The 22975-nt window shown below is 45.6% G+C and overlaps 1 protein-coding gene across 6 annotated transcripts in view; it reads right to left on the bottom strand.

Annotated features, from left to right (window-relative positions):
- Nucleotides 1-1773: 1773 nt before the first annotated feature.
- SYT16 (synaptotagmin 16) overlaps nucleotides 1774-22975 on the bottom strand; it is a 118282-nt gene continuing 97080 nt past the window's right edge. For all 6 annotated transcript variants that reach the window (XM_074583709.1, XM_074583713.1, XM_074583714.1 and 3 more), the window contains one exon: nucleotides 1774-10717. In XM_074583709.1, the coding sequence (XP_074439810.1) occupies nucleotides 10404-10717 (314 nt within the window). In that variant the 3' untranslated portion in view covers nucleotides 1774-10403. The remainder of the gene's footprint in view (nucleotides 10718-22975) is intronic.

The following is a 22975-nucleotide window of genomic DNA, read 5'->3' as shown; positions in this document are numbered from 1 at the left end:
CTGGTGAGCAGTCTGAGAAAACGCCACCCACTGTGACATTACCACCAGCTCCTCTGTCACCATGCGGCAGCTGAGGACATCCCCACGAGGACATCATGAGGCTGCGGGAACAGCAAAGCAAGTGTGGTGTCCCCAAGTCTTTTAGAGTAATTGCCAGTACCCCTCGGAGTTGGGTTTACAGGGGAGAAATAGGGTGGGCTGGGGGGGGAACTAAGGCCGGGAGATGGGCAGGGTGAATTTTAAGTGGTTTTCAGAAAAATGCATGGGGTGAAATGGTATTAGGAATTATCAGGCCAGCACCAACCCAGGCTGTGCCACCACATCGGCAGCAGCGCCCACCTGAGCTCCCAAACCCCAGAGCAACTCACAGATGGTATCTGGTTCTGCAGATCCCCCTCTGTGCCCAGAGGACCTGCCGGGGGGGGCTGACTGCAGCCCAGAGCAAACCCCCAGCCTCCCCTCTGCAGCCTTCCCTGATGCCGAGGTCTCCAAAAATGTAAAACTTCACCAGCACTTTCCCACCCCCTTCCCTCTCAGCTGAGCCTGGCCATCCCAGAAAAGTTAGTCCTTAGCAAAACATGTATTTCACCACCGATTTACACCAAGTAGGGTGATTTTTTCCTGAACTGCCTTGTGCCTCTCTGAGGCTCTCAGTGTACCCCAGTTCCGCACCATCTTTCAGATGAGGAGCTCTGGGCTGGGCTTTCCACGTACTCAGAAGCATCTTGTACCTGCCACCGTTGCTGAGGCTTCCAGAGACTGAAGCTACCAACTGTTGCCAGAAAAAGAAATTCTATTTCTGGGCTGGTCCTGGAAAGCCAGCCCTGCGGATGCCAGCAGGGATTGAGAAATCGTGGTTTCTCATGTCTTCCTCAAAGATGGCACTGCTATTCTGAGAGGAACAAACCATCCCCAGTTCAAAATCACCAATTAGGAAATTTTTTGAGCTTCTTTCTCTGCCTTAACGTAGGCATGGATTACAGCTGCAACCTGGCAGAAGTATACCACACACACAAACTGGTGTTTGTGAAAAGGCAGGTGCTTATATGTGGCCACCAGAAAAAGACGTACCCCTCACCACTGCGGTGATGTGCCTGGCCTCCTATCAATCATCAGCCCAATTTCAGCTCTCCAGCCCAATGCTTGAGCTCTTACCTCTGTCTCCAAAGCAAGACACATCCGCCCCATGGCCACCCCAATGGCTACAGGGGCATCCTTCAGTGTCCCATACACATGGTTAGGATGTCAACGAAGCTGGTATCTACACACAGGGGGCAACATGGGGGACATCGACCCCCACATGCCCTGGCACGGGTACTGACTCATCCATGGGCACATAGGAGACATGATGGCTGAGGGACCACCAGAGAGTTGGGCGCAAGAGGCTGCTCCCCAACTCCTGCCAGGGCCTGGTGAGAGACGGGGGGAACATCAGACACCAAACACATAGCCAGCACTTTTCCTTCTCCACACAGAGCTGACTGAAAGGCGGTATATACTGAGGGAGGAGGCAGAGACACGGTGGGACACGGGAACCTCTTCAATCCCCCGGAGCCCCCAGCAGCCTCCACCTGCTACCACAGGGCCCTTCCGTCCGTGCGGACAGACAGGGGGACCAAGGCGAGGGATATTTCCCAGCCCTCCCCATTATGTATTATGCACCGCACACCTGCATCTTTTTTCTGAACAAAACACGTCCACCTCTCCTAGATGCATATTCACTCCGTTCTGCCACAATACGAACAAAAAGGAAGATACGCCAGTTTTGCATGTCTACATGAGCCATCTGCTTCTATTTTATTGATAAAAACCTGTAACAACAGCGTTCACCATAACAAAATAAGACTGTTTCTAAGGTGTGGATGGTTGTATGTGTGTGTGGATAATTTCAGCCCAGAATTCTGCAGAAGCTGGGTTTAATGCCTTTTTTTTTTTTTCCCCCAGTCAGATATCATCTAGACATTAGTATTCCTAACGCGGCATATAATTAGCGAGAGGCAATATATTGTATGATCATGCACGTTAGCACTTAAGTAGAATAAAAATGTTTCATTGTCAAGTACACGAAAAGCTAAGAATAAACCCATACCACTCTTCCTGTTGAATATCCAAACATCTTTTCATCGTATTTTTCATTTTTTTTTATCACAGTTTTGCACTTCAGCTATCTCTTTCAGTCACACACACGGCAAGCGAAATGATGCTTATACCATTCCAGTGGCCCCACCAGTCAATACCAGCCATTTATTAAGTAGATTGAAGGTACAGTTTTCAGTGCAAATCTTTGAACTTTACAAAAGTGAAAAGGGTTTATGAATTTGTTCCTTATAACCTTCATAGTATGAACAATTCTTTTATAGATGTAGTTATCATAAAAATAATTCAAATTCAAGCTCTAGAAGACTTGCTTTTGCACCAACAGAAGTTAAGGACCTGGTATTTTTATTAATTTGTCTGCATTGCCGTTATTTAAAGTGATTGATTTATAGATAAATTTTGTGTTTGTACATCTCAGGCTAGGAAAGGAGAGCTGAGATCCCTACTACTCTTGATGCACCCTCAGCCACAGGGCTGAATTACTCAGAATACCAACCGGCTCGTCACCTGCCCATGGTCTGTGCTGAGGACACAACAGCAATGATAGAAAAAACCCTTAAAGGTAGATTGTTCTACTACGTGCCGGGAGGGAGACGCAGTAAGTGGGCTTACAACGCTGTCCTGCAGCAATGCATCCCAGCAGCGACGGACGTCCACCCGCAAAGGCGGTGGAGGGGAAGGACTGCCACATCCCAGGACACGTGGAGGAAAGAGGAGATACACGGGCACACACACGCCTCAGCCACCGCATCCTGCATCCACACACACGCACTGCAGCCACTGTCCAGCTGTGAGCGCAGCAGCCGAGACAAGAAAAACCTGCACCTGCCAGAAACATCATTCCGACATAGAAAGAAGCCAATACATACTAAAAATAACTCATTATATACAGTATATTTAAATCAACAGTCAAAGACACATTGAGACGTGCTTCATGCAAATGCCTGGGGCCACTCTACCACAAAAACCATTTTCATATACACACACGTAATTGCCACGCAGTATTTAAATGCTAAATCTACCAAATGATCACTTCATTTACTCTTCTTGACAAACAAAACTCTCTGCTGGGAAAAAGTCAATGAAGCTACAGCTGAGAATACAGCCCAGCAAGACAAAAACCACAGCAGTGCCAGCAGACAACTACAGGAGAGATGTGATTCTGGTTTAATTGGAAAACTTGTGCTTGAGGTGCCACATAGTGACAGCAAGAGATCGGAGGACAGGTTTTATCCTGAGCACCGTGAACATAAAATATTGCTACCAGGCACAGACCTTAGAGCAGATCTCTAATGAGAGGATGGGAGATGCGATGATGGAGATGAAGGAAAAGCACCTGGAAGGTGCTAACAAGACACAACAGGGATGAGGAAAGCTGGCAAAATTATATGATTTTTCCCAGCTGCTAACGAGGAGAGAAATTTGATTTGCAATGTTCTCCTAAGTCTCAGAAAGTAAGGGAGAGGGAAGTATTTGGCACAATAAAATGCCTTCCCTGGAGGTCAAGATTAATTAATGATCGTGGGACTCAGGAAAGAATTTGGCTTTTGTCTGAATCCTGAATCTTTCTTGTTCTTCGCCCATGGCCAAGATCAGCTTTTCCTCTCTCGTCACTCGATGAGATGAGCCCACACTGGGTATGATGTTACAGGGAATAGGCACCTCCAGAGTATTTGGTATCTATTTGATGGTGACCCAGTACAACCAGGAGGACACTCAAGAGCCAGGAGGTGATGTCCTCACTTCCTCGCACCTGCAGCTGCCTCAGGAGCTGCGATTTCTGTTAAACCACTTCTGTTAAGTAAATCCCAACAATCTGCTTTCCAATTTTCTAAAGAGAAGAGCAACTAACAGGTCTGAATGGAGCTTCATAGCTCCTATCTGGTTTTTGTGTTTCTTCCGACTTTTTCCAGCCTCTGCTGCCTAATACTCATTGGATGCAACATGGTGCCTGTACAGTTTTTCGTTATGCAAGACCACACAGACTACCAAAGCCCACCTGCATCGCTGACACGCACGGTAAGAATATTTCCTTCCTCAGTGGTAGACTCACAGAATCATAGGGTTGGAAGGGACCTCTGGAGATCATCTAGTCCAACCCCCCTGCCAGAGCAGGGTCACCTAGAGCAGGTTGCACAGGAACGCGTCCAGGCGGGGTTTGAATGTCTCCAGAGATGGAGACTCCACCACCTCTCTGGGCAGCCTGTTCCAGCGCTCTGCCACCCTACTTCGTAGGATTCAGGTTTTAAGTCCTTGTGAGGGGCAATACCCAAATCCCGTGCAGGTTCCCAAATTAGGATTGAAAATGCCTCAAGACAAGCATAGAGTTTTCCCTGCTCTGTGTGTAAAGACCTGTCTGGTGACAGAGCTTTGTTCAGGCTCTTCAGCTCTGCAGCGAGATCTCAAAATTTATCCTCCCATGAGAAGCTCAGGAGCAGAAGGGGGGAAAAAAATCTCACCTTCAGCCTTCTATTTTGGGGGAGCAGCAGCACAGGGAGAGCCCAGCCCGCAGCTCTCCTATTACACCCTCATTGGTACAGATGGCTTGTGTGGAGAAGAGATTGTAATGCTAGAAGAGATGAATGGTATCTACCAAGTTCTTTATCCAGGCTGAAGTATTGACCTATATCTGCTTCAGAAAGGTGAAAAAACATGAATAGCTGTGTGGGTTGAGCGGGAACATCTTCCTGCTGCCAGCTGGCAAACAGCTTGGGGATTACAGCATGAGGATTAATAGCCTTTGTCATTTGTAAGTGCAGATGCTAACCTTACTCACATGACAGACTGATCTTCTTTGGATTCTGTGCCTGTTTGCTGTTCCAGAAAGATGACCTTGGGCTGCCGTGAGAGACAAAATATTTACACATTTGTTTCTTAAGGCCTACAGTGTAAGCTGTAGGAAGGCAGAAGCCACTCTGCACTGAAAACAAAAAAAAAAAAGGGGGGGGGGGGGTAAGAAAAAAAGCTGTATGCCTTCAGCAGATCTAGAGCTAAGGGACCGTGTTGAGAAACCGGGTTTCGGCTCAGGCTTAATGGCACCACAGCCCAGCTGTGCTGCTTCCTGGAGTACAGAGTGAGCAAGCTCCCAGCTCCACAGCAGCATGAGTATGCCGAGAGCCTTCCCTCCCCACCACCTTCCCGGCCACTGCTTGGGGTTTTCATTTCTTGCACGACAGCTTGTTAAATCTGCACCGGATTCCAAATAAACACCCAAACCAGCTATGTTGAATTATCCTGGATGTCTTTCCAAGCTTTAGGATCTGTCAGCTTCTGGCTGCTTTTATCACGGAAGCGGATCAGCTGGGAGCCAGCATCACTGCCTGGGGTGTAAGAAATGTATTTGCTGGGGTAGTGCAAGCTGAAAGGAAAAACCTGCCTCATTCAAACTGTGAGCTCTTCTACAAACCCTGCCTCCTGCTTTTTTTTCCCCTCAAACCATAGATGCAAACATCACACTTCGTACATTTTAAATGGAAAGCGGATGCTCCTGCATACCAATTCCTTCAGGGTCTGTTGTCCTTTTACAGAACAGGATGCTTACAAAAAAAAAAAAAGAAGAAAGCAAATACAGAACAGGTTGTTCTCTGTCATTAACTCCGTCCAGATTGAGGTGAATGGGTGTCACTACTTTGCATTATTAAAAGTTATCACAGCGCAGCCAACAAGGTTCAAACTCCATAAGTGGACTAGAGAGCAGAGACAGAATTTGAGCAAGGTCTTGATAATGAGCATCATAACTTGAAGATGACCCCTCCAAGAGTCAACTCCCCTTCAGTCCAGGGATAATGCAATAGCAAAGGCCATATTCTTCGCTCAGCCTTTCTGTCCACTTTTTGTGCTGAAGGGCAGAAGGCTGCTGAGAGTCAGAGAGACGAAGTGCAGTGATCATACAGATTAAAGATGATGATAAATAGGGGAATGGAAAGAAAGCTCCGCAGGCACACTAGCTCCAAGGTCATCACCAGCTTCAACTGAAGGAGAAAATGAACTGCCACCAGAGGAAATGCCCGCTCATCTGCCAAGCTGCTACCTTAGGCTTTATGCTGGAGAAACGATCAATAGCAGATGGCAGCCTTTGGTTCTGCACGTCCAAGAACATCTAAAGACATTCACGACTGAAGATCAGTCAACTACGTAAAGCACCAAATAACTTCTCAGGATCTGCAGCCACTAAAAATAAATGCAAGTATTGTCCGTGTGCCCCAGGAGCTACACACCCCACACTACCCTGCAAGAGAAATGCAGACAGGCCATAGCGGCAGGAGTGAGGAGGCCACAGCAGGGTCCAGGTAATTAAAGACACTGGTAAAAAGGAAACCCAAACAAATCAAACGACATAGCAGATCGTCCAGATAAAGCCTTTACAAATGAGCACCTCAGTAAGATACAGCCGTAGCTCAGTGGGCTAAAAGAGGTACTCACTCCTGTGGGCATCAGTTGAAAGGCAGCATTATTACAGGGAATATAAACGTGATGAGATCATTCTGTTCTGTTGTCGATACACATTAAAAACAGAAAATAAAATAATAGCACAGAGCCTAGCAGGACAGGGGCGTGCTGGCTGGAGAGAGACCAAGGAAGGAACAGACTGCAACTAGCTGAACGACGCTGTTTGGGAGAGAGAGAGACATATCCAGAGCACTTGCCCATAATATCCTGGGTTTATGCCAGCGCAGTTAGTTCCTTCCCACACAATGGTTTTGGGGGTTTTCAGGCTTTTTTTGTTTCCCCCCAAGAGAAGAAAATTCAAAAAAGCTACAAGGGGATTACAGATAGTGGTGGCAAAAGGGGATGACTATCTTAGAAAACACGAGTGCATTAGGAAACCTCCAAGCATTGGGACTTGCAAGCACCCAAGCATTCCCAGAAGCCGGTCAGCTGTTGCCTTCCCGCTCACGGAACTCCTCACGGCCCTCCCACGACTGTCCTCCCCTCCTGGAGCCCCACAGAAGGCAGAGATTGGGCATCAATATCAGCATCCACGTGGATGGAGGCCGGCAGAGCACAGGGCTCCAAGTCTACTGACCACCACCAACTGAGAGCCAGCTGCGAGTCAAGATTCCCAAGGAATGGAAAATTTTCTGGAAATTTAGTCGTCAGCCACTTCCAAAGGAAACAAGGGGTTAAAGCAGTGACTGAAAGGGCAGTGGTATTTACATAAGAAAGACCATGAGCACAAGCCCAGCCTCTATCAATATTAGCAATGACTGATTCAGTCTGTCAATGGGAAGAATTACAGGAGCTCTGGAATACAGGGGAGCTGCTGCAAAGCTTTCATTTCATCGACAGTCGATACTGAAAAGAAAAATAAACCACAAAAGCAACAAAAACCCCAAAGTACAGCTAGCAAGTATGAGCACCCCCAGCACTGTGTTCATCCCAAGATTCCTAAATTCCTCCATTGCTTCAGCAGGAACTTAATGAACCTCACAAATGCATTGCTCAGGGCAGGGATGTGCCAACAGCTTTAGCAGCAGCTCTGAAAACCCAAGGGTTCCTTTGCCTCATCCCTTTTCCCTTCTCTCCAATTTTTTCTGGTAAAACATCAGGCCAAAACGTTGTTGCACGGATGCAGTAACCTGCTTCCATCTGTGAGCAAAGTTTTACCTTAGAGTAAGTGAAAAAGCTATTTTCACTTGCTTTCCTCTGTCTCCCAATACTCTACACTGAAATTATACATTAGAATTCAATTCCCCTAATGCTTTCCTATCTTCAGAAAAGATCTTGATGTGAAAATGGCATTGAAGTCCAAGACCAGTTTACTTCATTGCTTTTTAAAATTATCTTTTCCAAGAATTTTTTTTTAATCATGCTATTATAAATCTGGGTTATCTCTAGTTCACTGCTGAAACATATTATCAACTTATACTTTTCCCTTAGCTAATCATTAAGCATAAGCAACACTTTGCAAGTTCAAGAAGTTATGAAGAGAATCTCAATTAGTTTATTATACATTCACATCCCAGATAATAAAATGACTTACAAACACTTGTATATACATTTTACGCAGTTCAGGAAACAAGACACAGAGACTGGAAAACAACTGAAATCATCAAATGCACCTTTTGAATTGGGCTGTTTCCTCTACTTTTTTTTCCAGAAGAAAACTACTTGATAAAAAAACCCCCATTTCTATTCTTCTGGTTACCACTTAAATGCTAATTTTCTCTTGCATTGGTAATACAGCAGCATTAAATGTATTTGTTTGTCAAAAATGTATTTGTTTGCTGAGCTGTATTCAGGTTAGATCCTGCTTTGTGATACAAAGCCCCAGTAGTGCAAAGCAGGTATTACACCAGCTTATTTAGGCAACGGAGGACAACCCTCCTGCATAGGATACCCACCAGTCTCACTGGAAAAAATGATGCTCAGACAGGTAAGTGATAAGAATATATAAAACCATGGCCTGTAGGATAATTTGTCTCACCTATACGAGAAGTCCTTCTACGCGCAGATTATTCCGTCTGCCTCATGAGGACAGACAAAGCGTGTGTGTATCACGTCAAGTGATAACCTGCGTGTATCACACCACTGCCCCGCAGGCTCTGACTAGCCTGGAGGTGATGCAAGCCAGCACCGAGGCTCAATTCTGGTCAAACAGCCAGTGCCAAAATTTGCATTAGTTAGATTTGCAAAGCACCGTTGAAGGGAAGGAGACGGCTGTGGTGCAGTAGGAGGCAGAATTTGGTGCCAGGTCTCAGTAAATGACAAAAACAAAACATGAAGTTATTCATTACAGACAAACCTCTTCAGCGAAATATTTCCTCTGTCTTGCTATCATCTGCAGGAATGGAGAAATGCCAGTCTTCTCCTAGAGAGCGCAGAGAACAGGACACTGGGCAGCTGATAGTATTTGAAGATCTCAGCACCTTACTGCCTACGTACCATCACTACACTAGAGGATGAACATCCTCTGCTGCCACACACAGCATCACAACAGCTAACAACCACTAAACTCTCAATAGTCAGGTAGCAGACTAAGACATGTCCCCTACCCATCATCTCCGTGACTTCAACTCACCGAAACAGGAAAAAAGATTAAAATGGAAAATGACAATATAGTCTGAAAAGTAACTACATAAAAGTGTCATCACCTCATCCACCAAGCCTGCTCCTTGCATTGTTTTCAGTTAGAGGCAGGAAGAGTAATACTTTTCTCTGGCATCAGTTCAGCAGAGCCAGAGGGCTCCTCTGGATCCTATTCCTTGCCTGCAGGAGAGCTCGCCCCAAAGATGAGGTGACATGGTCTGGCATCCTCTACTGCTCTGTGTGCCAAAACCAGTCCCCTTTCAGATCCCAAGAAGATATTATGGGATAACACATTTGAAGAAGAGCCCTCAGCGAACTGAGCTGCGCTTAACTGAATTGCAGAGAAATCATGGGCCTAAAGCCTTCCTGTGTAATGCTCACAGAAATGCTTTTCTGTTTTTAAAATTAAGGTTCATTCAAAGTAACACATGGGCAAAACAATGATGCAGAAAAGAGTGATTCAGGCACAAAGGTGGATGTGCAGCTTGTTCTGCTCTTTTTTGGTATTCATGATGACAGAAGCCATGAACTTCAAGTAAGCATTTAAACATGCATTGTATTAATTGCAATATAAAACTGATTCTAGTTCTCTCTCGTGCAAACCTATGGCAATGCAGGCTAAAAAGTGTACAGGACGCCTAATTAAAAATACTGGTAGTGTTTAGTCCTAATATCGGTTGTTAGTACAGGAGAACAGTAGTAATGTGTAGGCACTTAAAAGTTGACAGAGAATTCAAGAGTGCTTTCCCATGCTGCCTGGAAAATGTATCATCCAGTCTACAGTGGTATCAAATGCTTATTTCTAGGACTTAGAAACACAATAAGAGAAGGGAGAGATGTGATCTGCATGCAGGTTAGCCTTTCTGTGAGCTATCTGCGTGTCAAGAATATTTGCAAACTTCATTAATATAAATAAGGGGAGGGAGGGAAGAGAGAGTTTACCCCCGAAGAAAACAGCATCAAAATGACTAAGTCTATGACAAAATGAGCAAGACAATGGTCAAGGAAAAGATTTTGTAGGTATTCCCATTGCTTCTCCTCAGGGTTAATTATTTTGGATGTAGAAAATGCAGGACAACCTGGAAAGATAAGAACTAAACTTGCTTCCCAGGCCTTCCCACCTTTAATACCCACGACTGCTGGCACTGAAAAGTCAGGTCAAAGTGTAGGTGACCTGTCAGAACACGGTGCTTGCCATGGGATAGCTGTTTTCTGCTGACTGAGAATAAGGGAAGACAGCCCGTAGTCCCAGGACCCACAGGCTGCCATGGTAACCACTAGGACTCCAGCAGTGTGTGCCACCTGCAGACCTGTGTCCCCTTTGACTCCTTCATTTCCTGCCAATGACTTTGCTCTTCCTCTCCACTGCTGTTTTGACCCATAGAAATCCAGCCAATCATCTCTTTGCGCTTCATGCTGCGTCTGTTGTATATGGAGATCATTAGCGTGACATCAGAGAGCTGGAAGAGGGCAACCTGGAAGATGAAAGTTTCCTTGTAGACGGGGTTGGGCTGTCCTTGACGGATGGAGGTCTTGCAGCGAGACATCTCCTGGCCCACAGAGTTGAGCAGGCAGAGCTTTCCGTAGGTGTCTAGGACCAAAAAAAAGTAAATAATATGTGTGTCACAGGTGACAGACTCAATATGAAAGCCCCAAGCAGTCAAAAAACACCCAAAAAATCTCCAAGTGGAGCAGCTTTGTCTGCAGTGAATACCAGAGGAGGGCTGGACTGCTCTCCTTAGTAAAATCCATGGGATGAGAAGCAGCAGGTGAAAGCACCTCTTAGTTTTCCTCATATTCAGCTGGGGAGAAGAAAGGAAGGAAACTGATATGTGTTTCAGCCCCACTCTCTTGGAAAGAGCAGGAAATACGGTTCTCAAGCCTAACAAGCCTGTCTAAGACCAACAGAAACAATGAGCATCTCTACGGATTCTCCACATCAAACGGTGTGTCTGCACCTTCCCTTCCTCTCCCTCACAGAATCACAGAATGATAGGGGTCGGAAGGGACCTCTGGAGATCACCTAGTCCAACCCCCCTGCCAGAGCAGGGTCACCTAGAGCAGGCTGCACAGGAACGTGTCCAGGCGGGTTTGGAATGTCTCCAGGGACGGAGACTCCACCACCTCTCTGGGCAGTCTGTGCCAGTGCTCTGCCGCCCTCAAAGTAAAGAAGTTCCTCCTACTGTTTAGATGGAACTTCCTATGCTCAAGTTTGTGCCTGTTACCTCTTGTCCTGTCCCCGGGCACCACTGAAAAGAGCCTGGCCCCATCCTCCTGACACCCACCCTTTAAGTATTTATAAGCACTGGTAAGATCCCCCCTCTCGGTCTTCTTTTTTCCAGACTAAAAAGACCCAAGTCCCTCAGCCTTTCTTCATAAGAGAGGTGTTCCAGTCCCCTAATCATCTTGGTAGCCCTTTGCTGCACCCTCTCCAGCATTTCCCTGTCCTTCTTGAACCGGGGAGCCCAGAACTGGACACGGTACTCCAGATGCAGCCTCACCAGGGCAGAGTAGAGGGGGAGGATGACCTCCCTCAATCTCTGCTGGCCACACTCTTCTTGATGCACCCCAGGATGCTAGTGGCCTTTTTGGCCACAAGGGCACATTGTTGGCTCATGGTCATCCTGGTGTCCACCAGGACTCCCAGGTCTCTTTTCCACACAGCTGCTCTCCAGCAGGTCAGCCCCCAACCTGTACTGGTGCATGGGGTTATTCCTCCCCAGGTGCTGCACCCTACACTTGCCCTTATTGAATTTCATAAGGTTCCTCTCTGCCCAACTCTCCAGCCTGTCCAGGTCTCTCTGTATGGCGGCACAGCCTTCTGGTGTGTCAGCCACCCCTCCCAGCTTTGTGTCATCAGCAAACTTGCTGAGGGTGCACTCTATCCCTTCATCCAGGTCATTGATGAATATATTGAACAGGACTGGACCCAGTACTGACCCCTGGGGAACACCACTCGTCACTGACCTCCAACTAGACTCTGTGCCCCTAATCACAACCCTCTAAGCTCTTTCAACCAGTTTTCTGTCCACCCCACTGTCCATTCATCTAACACACACTTCCTAAGCTTCCCTGTGAGGATGCTGTGGGAGACTATGTTGAATGCCTTGCTGAAGTCAAGGTAGACCACATCCACTGCCCTCCCCTCATCTATCCATCCAGTCATGCCATCGTAGAAGGCTATCAGATTAGTCAGACATGATTTCCCCTTGGTGAATCCATGCTGACTACTTCCAATAGCTTTCTTTTCCTCCACATGCCCTCAGATGACACCCAGAACGAGCTGTTCCATCATCTTCCCAGGGATGGAGGTGAGGCTGACCAGCCTGTAGTTTCCTGGGTCTTCCCTCTTGCCCTTTTTGAAGACTGGAGTGACATTGGCTTTCCTCCCGTCCTCAGGCACCTTGCCTGTTCTCCAGGACCTTTCAAAGATGATGGAGAGCGGCCCAGCAATGACTTCCGCCAGCTCCCTCAGCACTCTCGTGTGCATCCCATCAGGACCCATGGACTTGTGGATATCCAGTTTACTTAATTGATCTCTATCTTGATCCTCCTCAACCTAGGGCAAATCTTCCTTCGTCCAGACTTTCCCTGTTACCTCCAAAGTCTGGGACTCCTGAGGGCTGGCCTGAGCAGTAAAGACGGCATGGCCTGAGCAGTAAAGACGGCTCTTCTGAGCAAAGAAGGCATTCAGTAACTCCACATTCTCTGCATCCTCTGTCACCATGGCTCCTGTCTCTTTCAACAGCAACTCAATTCACAACCAATTCACAACCAAGCTTCGCTGGAGCTGTCTTACCAGGGCTTCCCTTGGCTGCGCTTGCCTCTCCACCACTTTCATTTGGAAGAATGCCTCTATGACCTATTATTTGAGATAACAAATGAAAAGGGTCCTAAAAAAGAGGGAAGGGAAACCTGCATACACAGTGAAATGATTTGATCTCGCATGATCGTTTCAAGGCTTTTTTCCAAATTCTCATCTTACTTTTTTGGTGGACTCAAGGTCAATTTTATTCACTATTTAAGTCAATACAAAGAGTAAAAACGCCTAGTAGATACATGGAAGGGATGGTCCACGTCTGTGTTCCCGTAAACACACCCTCAAAACTCCTGCTGCCTCCTGTATTAATTAGTTTACCTCTGTTAATGTGGTCGCTAATACTGGGGTCTCAGGAAGTGCTCTGTGGTCCCAATGGTCCACAGACCTAGCTCAAGTTTTCACCTCATTCTGCACGTGACGATAACAGATCACTCAGCTTGAAAAGTCCCCTCCTAACCCCTTCATAATCTGTGCCTGGGTTTCTGCAAGTGAGTATTATTTCAGAGTGTGCTGAAGATAGGAAATAAATAACAAGCCTCCGTCTCTTGTCTACAGCATATCTATCCTCTTCTGTTCCCGTTTGATGTGCTATTTTACGCACTTATCTACTGAGCAACACAAGGTGTGAAATTACACTTCAGGTGTGAAAAACACTTCTGTGTCTCCAAAGCAAGGCTCTCCGCTCCTCTCAAACTGTTCCACTGAAAAAGCTGTCAGGAGACTGACAATTGAGGAGCAAATTGTGAGCCTGCACAGCTGTACAGCTATCGAGTTACTGCAGGGAAAGTTCAGTCCAATCATTAGCTGGGGGTGCCAGCTTGGCTCCCAGCGTAACACTGGAGATGAAGTAGATCTTGCCAACAAAGACCTACTCGTTAAGACAGAAAAGCAGACCTCTGACATGAAATAATTTCCTGATTGTATCTGGGAAGGAAGGAACTGCTTTATCAAGCGGTGGACTGCTTCCCACAGTAATATTCAATGTTGGCGGTGCTGAGGGATTGAATTTTATAACAACTTCAGACCCATCAGAAACACAAAGCCCAAAAGGGACTCTATTCTAGCTCGACTCAATGTGAAACTACACAAGATAACCACCAGACACAATCTCTTGCAGTACTCGTAGAGATGTCACTTTGCTTTGCACTGACAAACCACAACGCACACTGAAGCGCTCCTCGTGTGGAAGTCCTGGTTGCTGGTCTGAGGCTGCAGGGAATTCCCTGGAAATAGAAATAGGTGGGGAGTAGGGGTTTTATGGATTTTTTTAATGTGTTCATCCTCTTTTTTGTGAGGAGGGGATTTCAAAATACTGAAAAATCTCCATCAGGATGATTTTTAAAGACAAACAAGCAGCTCATTTGTACAATTCCCTGTTCAAATTTTAAAATTTTTCTTCGTTTCAAATTGAAAGCTTATATTTTCTACATAATGTCAGTGCATTTTCCAAACCAATCCCTGAGTCTAGACTGAGGTCTAGATTTTCCTCTCAGTAAACCTTGCTATCATCCTTCTGATTGCTGCCAGTATTGACACCCCAGGTGCAATTCATCACACCTAACCACAGGTACATGTGTTTAAGCAATCCCCTACAGAGATGACGTTATAGTCAATACCATCAAAGCAGCATATGACATAATTCAGCAAAGATCTAGTAGACAACGTCTCCATTACAGATGATTTAGGTTTTAACGCTAACGCAAGTGCCACAGCTAAAACACTTCATAGGATGCTGTTTCATAGAATCATAGAATGGTTAGAGTTGGAAGAGACCTTAAAGACCACGTAGTTCCAACTTCCCTGCTCCCACTAGACCAGGTTGCTCAAAGCCCCATCCAACCTGGCCTTGAACACCTCCAGGGATGGGGCATCCACCACCTCTCTGGGCAACCTGTTCCAGTGTCTCACCACCCTCAGAGTAAAGAATTTCTTCCTAATACCTAATAAAAGTCTATCCTCTTTCAGTTTAAAACCATTACCCCCCACCCTATCGTTACACTCCCTGATAAAGAGACCCTCCCCATCTTTCCTGTAGGCCCCCTTTAGGTACTGGAAGGCTGCTATAAGGTCTCCCCGGCGCCTTCTCTTCTCCAGGCTGAACAACGCCAACTCTCCCAGCCTGTCCTCATAGGAGAGGTGCTCCAGCCCTCTGATCATCTTTGTGGCCCTCTGCTGGACTCACTCCAACATTTCAGGATGTCCCAGTTAATTTTCCAGGCAATAAATAGATTAATTTCTTGCAGTCATAAACTCTAGGATGTCACATCCTTAACTTAGGCCTCAGCTTTTGAAAGTGAGGAGTAATATAGCTGGCTTTAAAGAAAACTGAGCATCATAAGACCAGTGACTTAAATCCAACAGAGATCAATGTCAGAAAATCAGGCTTTTTCTTTAATACACACCAGATCTGCTACATAATTCTGCACCAAAGCCCTGTCTTGGTGCAGTGGGGATTCTGCGGGTATCATCTGGATTAGGCAAGAATGTGCAGGATGGAAGGAGACTACACTCAGGGCAGAGCTAATATCAGGAGCCCTATTCATCCCCTTGTAAACACAGGCACAAAACCAGCGCAAGTGACAACTAAATCAGGCTGCTAATTCTTCTCAGATTTATTCCACTGGGTGTATTTTACCAGCCAAACGCATCAAGCTTGCCTGAACAGAAATAAAAGAGTAGGTGTGGATAATATATTTAGCATCTGAAATTTGCTTTGCAGAGCCAGTACGTGTAAGGCTGAACTGTTATTCTGCTTCACTAACTACATTTTAAGATTGTTCTTTGCCCTTACTGCATTGTGCTCCTTGTAGCATCTTTTTAGGTGTCTTATCAGGAAACACTTCCTAGTTCTCCTTGTGTTCCAGGGTGGACCTCTGAGATGGAAAGCTCTCGCCTTTGGTTGGCTTTGCCAAAGAAAATCCATCCCCGAATACACAGTAAAATTAGTGGAATACAGCAAGGATGAACTTGAATATTTACTGAGGAATGTATGTGTGAGAGCATCTATTCATTACGAAGGCAAACATTTTCCAGCTAATTACATGCTCAGATTCAGTAATGGCCTCATTACTGTGGTATCTCAGCACTTTACGCTCTTCAGTGTATTTACTTTCATGCCACCTCTGTCAAGCACAAAAGGAGAAGAGAAATTAAGGCTTACATTCTTTAAAATGCCTAAGTGCTCACCTTCTATTTAGGCACCTATCTCACTGACATGAAGAAGGGCAAGACCTCCTAATATCTGGGAGTGTCGGAGACTGTGGCTTGCCCATGGTTACACAAAAGTCTGTTAAGAAGGAGGAACAAAGTCTAATTTTGCCAAGACCAATATTAGCACCACATCCGCCAGGCTCTCTGTTCCATATAGGCTTTGGAACAGAAGTTTTTGCTACACATCATTTTTACTCTTTCACCTCTGGTATGAGTGGATTGAACAATGTTCACGTATACATAAAATATCAACACTTCTGCATTTAATACCAGAGTGAAAAGCACTAAATCAAGGAATGCTGCAAGAAACCAGACACATTTTGGGCTGGTACTGCATAATCTTACTCCAGAGGTTTGGCCAAACCTCTCCTCGTGCAGACTGCTCTGTCTCCATCAACACTGCCCCAACCATACAACACCTCTCCAGAGCTCATCTGCAAAGGCAATCAGTTTATCTGCAATTCTTCTAATGACCCATTTCTGTCATCATCCTTCTAAGGGAACTAACTGATAATGACAACTCAGGGGAATAATCAACCATAATTTATACATTCTCCTTCTTGGAGCGGGGACCATAGCGTGCATTCTGCTTTCATTTCTCCTGAGCTCCACCATTATTAATAAAGCTGACCTGTGAACAAAAACAGTGCAATACAAAAGTGTCCAACCCCCTGCTTGAGTTTATATTTAGAAAGGAAGTAAACAACCAAAGATGACTGACTCCTCGGGTCTGTGGACTGCAGGGTACAACATAGTGTGTACAGACTTTCCCACCCGCGCTCCAGGCAAGCTAGCTCATTTCCAAAAGCAGTATAACCATGTCAGCGTGCTGCAATCCAGACTAATAACACCCGCAGTAAAATAAAGCCTTGGGCCTAGAGCTTAATTTGACCCAGCTGGCATGCCCACACTCCTAGCCTACATAATAGACGGCAGCATTGTGTGGCAAAGCAGCCCCAGAGCTCAACCCTGTGCCGCTCTGTACAGCGCAGCTCAACATGAGGTCTCAGTTTGAGACCCAGAAGGCCACTGCTCCGTTAGTCATGGCTTCACCTCCCCATTAAACCAGCAGCGGGGCAGGAATGCTCTGAACCTGGCTCACTGCAGATGGATTGAGAAAAGAGCAGGAAGGAGAATTAGACTCAAGCTTTTGTTCCCAAATCCACATTGTCAAAGTCTGGATTAGGCCAGATGCAGCTTGTGGCCTATTCTATAAATCACACAAGAGCTAAGAGCTGCCTGCTACAATGCTGAGGAGCCAACTTTCCTTCTCCTATTCCACCGAGTCTCTGATGCACAGGTTCCCTCTCCTGGGGCTGGCTGTGATCACACAAGGGAGAGGCTGGGATCTGGCAGCCTTCATGACACCTGAGTCATCAGAGAACAGACCAGCAGCACTTTAAATTTAAAAGGCAGCAGAAAGCAGTGCACAGCTCCCTGGAAGCACTGTTTGGCCTGAGGGGAGGGAATTGCCAGCACCAATTACATGTTTTATGCAAGGAGGTGGGCTGTAGAGGTGCAGGAGACGAGGGTTCCCTGGAAGCAATGCCCTGGTCTCTCTGGAAGGAAAGGTGCTTCCAGAAAGCCTCTGAGCTCAGTTGGTTGGTAACCCTCCTCTGCTGCCACATATCTGCTCCATTTTGCAGTGCCAGCCCTTACCTGGGACACTCTTTGGGCTTTGGAGCCAGTTTACCACCTCCCTGCTCCCTCCAGCCCTCAGGAGGTACAGCTTTAGTCTGGGCTTACACAGCTACAGCATGACACAGACACCGCTCCAGATGCACAAGGTGGCTCTCCTCTAATAAGGGCATTTCAACTCTTCCCATAACATACACTGGACTTTATGCGTTGCTGCTGCCTCAGAGAGGGGGTGGTAACTTTAACCAAGAGTGTATCAGAACGCATGAATGCACACCTCAGCAACAGCAACGGCAGCGCATGATGTAAGGATGCTTAAGCCTGGCTTTTCTCACCTCCATCAGTGGTGACCCCAGGTATAGCTTTATTATACAGCCTGTCATCAGATCTCCTGCAAACAGTGCTCTGTAGAGTCACTGCAGATTTGCACTAAGCATTCAGCTCCAACTGAAATTTGGAATTAGGAGAGTTCTACCCTGGAAGCAATGGCTTTGACTTCTCCTTGTTTTGGGAGGGGAAAAAATAATAAATATATTTTTTTCTTGTTCACAGCTCTGGGAATGCAAAAGGCATCACCATACATTCTACTGCAAATGCACTCCTTTGATTCGGAAATATCTTCATTTTTATACCCTGCAAGTGTAACATCAATTATACTTTTCATAGACCTTTTAGAAATATAAAACTATTGAAAACATTACTGGATAACTGCATACTATCATCGTATGTCTAATTATCGTGCAATATCCCCCACAAAAATCTCACAATCGCTCCTTAAAAGTCCATCATTCTGTATCTTGCTTCTCTGAGCCTAATCAGGCCCAGGTCTCACACGGGGTGGGAAGAGCTGTACCAAGCCAGTCCATCCACCCAACAGCATCCAATACCACATGCTTTAGTAAGTCTATAAACATACGGCAAATATGCTGATTCCCTCTGACTCCCAGCCTCCCATTCTCTCCAGCAATTTGTGACTCAAGAACTTCCTCAGTCAGAGGCAGCGTCTTCATATTTAATGATCCTCAGTGGAACTTTCTTCAGGAACTTGTCCTGTGCTGTACCGAATTCAAGTAGACTTCTAGCATCCATGACGTTCTATAGTGAGGAACTCAACAGCATAACTGCAGAGCTGTCTCCTCTTCAGGACACGCTACCTTCTCGCTTCATTTTACTATGCTTTGGTTTTGTATCAGGAGAGACAACAAACAACTGTTGACAATTCACTTTCTCAACAACACTTACGATTTCATAGACCTCCATGAGATCTTCCCCTGTCTCCCTTTGTCATAGCATCGAAGGAGGCACAGTCTATTCAGCTGCAGCTTCCCGGAAGCTGTTCCCATACCCCTGTGTCTCGGACACTCCTCACCACATCCTTCCAGTTCTGCTGTATTCTATTTGAATAGAGGGAGCCAGAACTGTACAGAGTATTCATTACACTGATGACTGTATGTTTACAGTCAAATATGAATTTTTCATTTTGTCCTCTGTATGTTTCTAACCCTTAATTTGCTTTTTTTTCACTACTACTGCTGACCCTTGAGTGGACATTTTCCTGGAGCTATTTACTATAAGCCTAATATTTCACTCACAAGTGGCTCTTAGTCCATCCAGATTAAGTTTGAATCTCACCCATGCCCCCATGCAATACCTTACGTTCATCCACACTTCATCTTCCACCTCACTACCCAGCTGCTCATAACTGCAACATCTTTCCAGGGCTCCTTGCAGCTGGCCTCATCTTTACTACCCTGAACAAAAATTTCTCAGCTGATCTTATTCTAAGTTTATTCAAGCTATATTTAAGGATAGGCAGCAAAAAGATGCAGAAGGAGAGGTGGTCTTGTACAAGTTTACTGTGACCGACTGGCAAGTACTTGGCAGCAAGTAGCTGCCCAGCACCTCTACTGTTCTGCTAACCAGGCTCTCTGGAGGACTGAATCCACCCCAGCTCACCCTGGTACAGATCCCCCTTCTATTACTGATGAGATGGAAACATGAATTACAAAGCTTTAGGAGCTCAAGCAAGTTCAGAGCAAGATATGCAGGTTAAAAGTTGGGGTTTTTTTATTCAGCTTCTTGGTCTGATCGGGAGTAATTAAAGAAATTAACGTGTGCCTTCATTCTCCAGGAATGAAACAGGGATAACTTTCCTCATAAACAAGTTGATAAATTAAAATCCACTAATGGCTTTCAAGCACTCTGATAGCAGAGCAACAAATACCAGATAAGGATCCTAATTTTTCTATGGGAGTATCTTCTGTACTTGGCGTTATCATCTGTGGCTCAGGTAGATGTTTGTTTTCAGACTAGTCTTTACTCCAAGAACTTCTCCTTTTCCCAACAGAAATCCTGATAGCTTATTCCCTCCCTCCTGTCTTTTCCAGCATTAATGCTATTGTATTTGTTTAATGGGGTTAATATGCTGCTGGTATAATAATGATCGTGTACAGATGTAATTATTATGTGTGATTAATTCTGCAGCTGCTGAAAAGCTTGGAGGACTTTTCTTAGGTGAGGGAATATTTTTACAATAATTCTTCTCAAACTGCACTGCACATAGACATAAGCCCCAAAAGAAACGCAGAAGGGAAAAGAATGAAGGCTGGACTACAGGAGAGAGAGCTGCAGCCGGCAGAGTAGCTGATGAAGATTAAACATCACGTGGGCATCTCTCTGTTGTGTGTTTGTACACTGACTAGCACAAATGATTCCTGGTCCATCACTACAATCCCAAGGTACTACTACCAGGACATAGTATGTAACTGGTTATGAATTTTTAAAGATGTGTCTGCCAGTGGCGTAGGCTTCTCTTGTTACTTTTTGTATAATAAACATCTAAGAAGATACAATACCACAGACCAAAATACAAAGCCCCACAAAATGCTAGCACAGGTTAATGATTTTTACAAGAACCAAAGAGAATGAGGTGCACAGCACACACGCCATTAGCACTAAAACACCGAGGGTGTCCACATCTAACAAAACCGTAGATGCTTTTCTGCATGAGGCTTTTTGGCACACACTGACAATTTACGGTCCAATGCTGCAGCCATACTCTTGAGTGGTCTTAAGTGCTCTGAGTGATAATGGATCTATTTGTGTGAGCAGGGACTGTAGACTCAGGGCTATAACTCAGCATGTTCCCCAGAACAATACCTGGACACTTACCCTTGACCAAAATATCTTTAAATCCCACATATGTGACCTGAAGAGAAGACACTGACTGCAAGATTTACGTCTCTGTAAGCTGTCCAGCTGTTTCCTAACCCAGTTATTACCCATATAAGCACCCATGACTTTGATATTTACCTGACTCAGTTTGAAGGTTTAAGTGAAGTGACATGTGCCCAGGAAAAACTGAGAGATGTACACAATCTTCCTTTCTTTCTCCAGAAAACCATTTGTTTTAGCCTCTAGAGTCTTTAACACCTACAATAACCAGTGCCCCAGTCCAGTTCCTTTTTCCGCGCACAGTGAAATCCCTGTGCAAGGATGCCAAGGAGGGAGCACGTACGCTGCAGGAGACGCTGAGCTCACCTGTGCAGGAGTGCAGGTGGCAGAGAAGAGGGCCGAGGTGGGCAAAAAGCACAGCTCGAGAATTTGCTGCTGTGCAAGACTCTCCTGTCATCCCCCATAGCTGCAGCTGTCAGCAGCAGACAATACTCAAGCCACTGGGCTGCAACAAGACCACATATGGGTACTGCATAGGCTCTGTGCATGCACAGCTGGGGATGGAGATGGATTCTGACCGTTGACTTCTCTCAGTCTTACCATAAATGGCTGCCCTGAATAACAGTTTGGGCTTGGTATTTAAGTGTCCGAAAGCGCTATTATATCCAAAATCCCCATGATACTTTAAAGAAATAAATCACTCCCTCTGAGCCTCAAACAACAGAACCGCAGATAGGACGTATTTGAGAAAACACAAGAGCTATTTGCTTACCCTCCAGAAAGGGAGAGCGCAGTTTAGTCTTCACCTAGTGAAGGACTTATTGAGCATCTCTTTCAGCCACCGGCATGTTTCAGACAGTAACGATCGGACCTCACAGCACTCCTCCGCACTGCCTGCAGGAGTTATCTGTGAAGCGCTACTCCAGCGCCTGAGACAACTGCTGGTTTTCTTCCTTCCTTTTAACTTCGTTCAATTTCTGCTTCACTGGGCTTTCCTTTTCTCCCCACACTACTGGGAACTTTATAGGCACAGAAGAACAATGCAGAACGCAGAAGCAACGATGTGACTTGGAATAAAAGAAGCAGATTGTGATGGGCTCAGAACTTGCCTGTAATCATTTCTGAATTTCTGTGTTTCAACTAAAAACTGACCTGATACTGAGAGATACTGGTCTGACAATGCTAAAATTGATCTGGATACAGAAAGGATATGAAGAAACAACTCAGGATGGCCTTAACAGCAAAGATGGAAAGACTGTTATGAAAAAATGTCAGGACTATTAGTTTGGGTGGCTGACAGAAGACTTTGGCCAGCTTATCAAACCAATTAGACTAGGAAGCCCTACAAACACAGAAATGGAAAATTGAGGCAGAATTTAAAATGAAAGGTCCCTCAAGGAACGCCTCTTTTTCCCATAACCTGCTCTTTTTCTAATCTCATCAGCAAAACCAAAATGCTTATCAGGTTTAAAGATGCTGCCAACCAAACTACTGCACTCCGGTGCTCCCACCAGCTAAAAAGCTGAATGGGACATCCAATAAAGGCAGCTAAACTTTCCCACGTTGAAAGCCAACCTGCACACACATGGCTAATCTGCCAAACCCCATTCCACCAGAGGCCCAGGACAGACAGAACTCCCCAGCTCTCACAATGAGTTATAGGGTTGCTCAGCTTACTGCAACACATGGAGCTATGCAACACGCACCCTGCAAGATATTTGTTGAAAGAATACCAAAAAATGACAGCAATTTGGTCATGATATTGCAGGTAGTAAGCTGGAAGGCAATTATTTGAGTTCTATGCAGTGAAGACATTTCATTTATGGGAAAAGAGTGGGCAGTACATATGCCCGACCCAGCCAGATACAAGATAACTTGTGCGGGGCCTGATTTAAAAACAGAAGTGCTGCATAATCCACATCTTCAGGCAGCTAAGAGACAAAACTCCAAGACCACAGGTAGATACATGAAAACATGCCAGAAAAAACTGCAGAAAATTAACACGGA

Source organism: Larus michahellis, chromosome 4 (assembly GCF_964199755.1).
Source record: "Larus michahellis chromosome 4, bLarMic1.1, whole genome shotgun sequence".
NCBI classification, from domain to species: Eukaryota; Metazoa; Chordata; class Aves; order Charadriiformes; family Laridae; genus Larus; species Larus michahellis.
Note: the sequence above shows the minus strand (reverse complement) of the source record. Positions and strands in the feature narration are given on the sequence as shown.